This window comes from Brassica oleracea, chromosome C9 (assembly GCF_000695525.1).
Source record: "Brassica oleracea var. oleracea cultivar TO1000 chromosome C9, BOL, whole genome shotgun sequence".
In the NCBI taxonomy this organism is placed as follows: Eukaryota; Viridiplantae; Streptophyta; class Magnoliopsida; order Brassicales; family Brassicaceae; genus Brassica; species Brassica oleracea.
Window position 1 is genome coordinate 46730974 of NC_027756.1, and position 2947 is coordinate 46733920.

At 36.0% G+C, this 2947-nt stretch overlaps 1 protein-coding gene across 1 annotated transcript; it reads left to right on the forward strand.

Moving 5' to 3' along the window:
* The first annotated feature begins 1265 nt into the window (after positions 1 to 1265).
* Positions 1266 to 2287, forward strand: LOC106313200. Its single transcript, XM_013750951.1, has 3 exons — positions 1266 to 1411; positions 1525 to 1689; positions 2192 to 2287. The coding sequence occupies exons 1-3, from the start codon at positions 1295 to 1297 to the stop codon at positions 2225 to 2227; spliced, it is 318 nt and encodes a 105-aa protein (XP_013606405.1). The 5' UTR covers positions 1266 to 1294; the 3' UTR covers positions 2228 to 2287.
* Positions 2288 to 2947: the final 660 nt, after the last annotated feature.

Here is a 2947-nt window from a genome sequence, read left to right on the forward strand (position 1 = left end):
CAGTTTTAATATTCATCATAAAATAATAATAATAATAATAATAATAATAAAATAATAATAATAATAAAAGGGGATAAAGGTCAAAAAGAAGTGATCAGGGCTTGGTGGCTGCAACCATTAAGACTTGAATCATGGAAGCCTGTCCAAAAATCTCAGTCAATTAAAAAAATAAAATGATACCCTTGAAATAAAGGGAGACATTGACTGAGTGGAGCGAGAAGAAAGGGAAGAAATGAGCAAGAAAAGACCAGTCGCGCAATGAAAAACCTGAACGAGTAAGAATCCATGTGTCTTTTGATCGATACCCCCCCCCATGATGAGACCACACCTTAAATCTAAAAGAGGTCGGCAGTGGAAACTTTGGATACTTCTTATAAGGTGTGGGCTTAAAATGGTCGAGAGATAAGGTTGGGGTCGAATTACGTGGAGTCCCTTCTAAATGTTGGTGCTAACTGATGTGGTTTAATACCAAAGAATGGTGAACATGGTTGTTTGCAGGTTGACTGGTGTATGTCTTTGCTTGAGGACAAGCAAATATTCATGTCTGGGGGAATTGATGTGTCTAGGTTTTTGGTACTTGTTTATATATTTTTTATTATATTTTTCTCGATTATTTGTAGTTTTTCGTTCGTGTTTCAGGTATATAGGTGATTGAGCGCGTTAGGAACCATTGGCATGTGCATACTGGAATTTCAAGGGATTTTCATATCCATCTGAAGGGGTTAGAGCGCAAAACGAACGACAGATCGAACCGAGACGCGAAGAATTTTTATTGAAAACCCCATCGATCGATGGAAGATTTCTGGGAGTTTTTTTTAAATGCATCGATCGATGCGTTAAAGCCCATAAACCCATTGATCGATGCATCCTCGATGTGTCCAGCTTCACCCACTTCCTCCACTTCACCTACTGCATCCACTCGTCTTTCATGATGAAATTGGAGCCTTGTCGAAAAAGGAGGGTCCTTGGCCGATTATAAATAAGGAGGACGAGCTCCAAAAGAAAACACAACACCTTAGAGATCAAAACTTGAGAGAAAATAGATTTGTGAGTGTTTTTTCTAGTTTGAAACTTTGTTTGAGTTTGAAGTTTGTAGAAGAAGAAGAGAATCTCTTTCTCTTCCCCGAGAAGCTTTTCTAAACCTCTTGTTTTCTTTATTTCTATAATAATCTCAATTATGTATTGTGTTTTTGGTTCCATGTGTGAGTAATCTACTAATTAGGCTAGGGTGATTCAGAGGAACTCATGATTTAGGTTTTCTTTTTGTTTGCACCGTTATCGAAGATCGAATCGAATGATCTTGTGTGGTACTTCTTCTCTCCGTATGAGTCCACGAATAAGAGGCCAAGGAGGACTACACGTTCTGGGTTTTGGAAAGTTACTGGTGTTGATAGGAAAATCAAGGATAAGGGAACACTGGATCTGCTCTTTCCGAGAGAAAGTTCACCGGTTCGGGTGAGACTCTTCATCTTGCTCCTCCTGTAACCTCTCTCTTCCGCCATCACTCATCACTGTGCTACACAGGTCTCGCCGAACTTTATACTGTCCAATCCTCCTCCCCCTCTCGGCCGTCACTCCTTACTTCCTCGCCTCGCCGTCAGATCTGCCGTCACATCCGTTCGATCATTTAATCCTTTTCCAAGTCTTAGAAACACCAAAGTCTTTCTCTTTGCTCTGTTCTTGGCTAAAGTTTGTTTTTTTTCCCTTGTTTCACCTCTATGCTCTATGTTACAATTTAAAGTCTTTACTTGCCTATAGTTTATGTATTTACTCCGTTTCTTCTCTGTTTTGGTCATGAAGAACGCTTGACTAAAGTTTTTGTCTTGACTAAAGTATGGTGCTTTGATTGTTACGACAGCGGAGAGGGAGCTTGGAAGTTGGAACCATGATGAATGCATTTTTGGGGGTTGATACACTTAAGCGATGAAGAGAGTTGTAGTCTGCTCTAATAAATTGATTATGTTTGATACTCAAGATAATATATTGATATGGTATCAGTTGAACTCCAGAAGCAAAGCTATTGTGACCAAAGGTTTGGCTTTTAAAAACTTTTAGTTGTAGGGGAAGTTCAGAGCTTGAGATGTCTCGTTTTCGAAAATTGATTTGTGGTTCTTGTCGTCTCATTATAGGACTTACACTTCGAAATCGATTCTGGGTTAAGTCTCTGACTGTTTTTTCATGTCTGTTGCAGATGAGTGAATCCATCTTAAAGGCTGCTAGGTATTGATTCAGTAGGAATGGTGTAGAGCCTGTTGGTTCCTATATACACACTCACGCTGAAGATTATGTTAAGAGAGGTGGCAATGAAGAGTATGCTTGGAATAAGTTTACTGGCTTATTATTTATCAGATCTCTGTATCAAACTACCGTTATAATCATGTCAAATATATATTTGTTGGTTTTAGTCGATTTGGTTTTGATTTTATTACCATTGTTTCTGTGTTGCTTTATTCGTAAAACTACACTGCAAAAATGCCATAATTTTTATGAAAATGACTATTGTAACTACTTTTTACGCATACAAAAAAGAGTTTAAAGTTTAAATTTATGATTTAGGGTTTAGGTTTAGGGTTTAGGTATAGAGTTCAAAATTCTTATCTTTTCACACTATAACTTCAAATCATAAATTTAAACTCAAAATTTCGTTTTCTCAAAACTTAATCTCAAATCTTAAATTCTAAACTCCAAACACTATACCTAACTCCTAAATCATAAACAGTAAACCCTTAACTTTGTAAAAGTTATATATAAGTCTAATTTATTGAATATAAAAGTTATTTAACTTCAAATCACATATAATACTTCAAACCCTATCACCACAAATCCAAACACTCAAATTCTATATCATACATAAATCTTCAACTTAAAATTAATCATAAAACTAAATTATAAATCATTAATATTTATAAAGTACCTATTTAAATCAATTTTAGATTTATATATAATT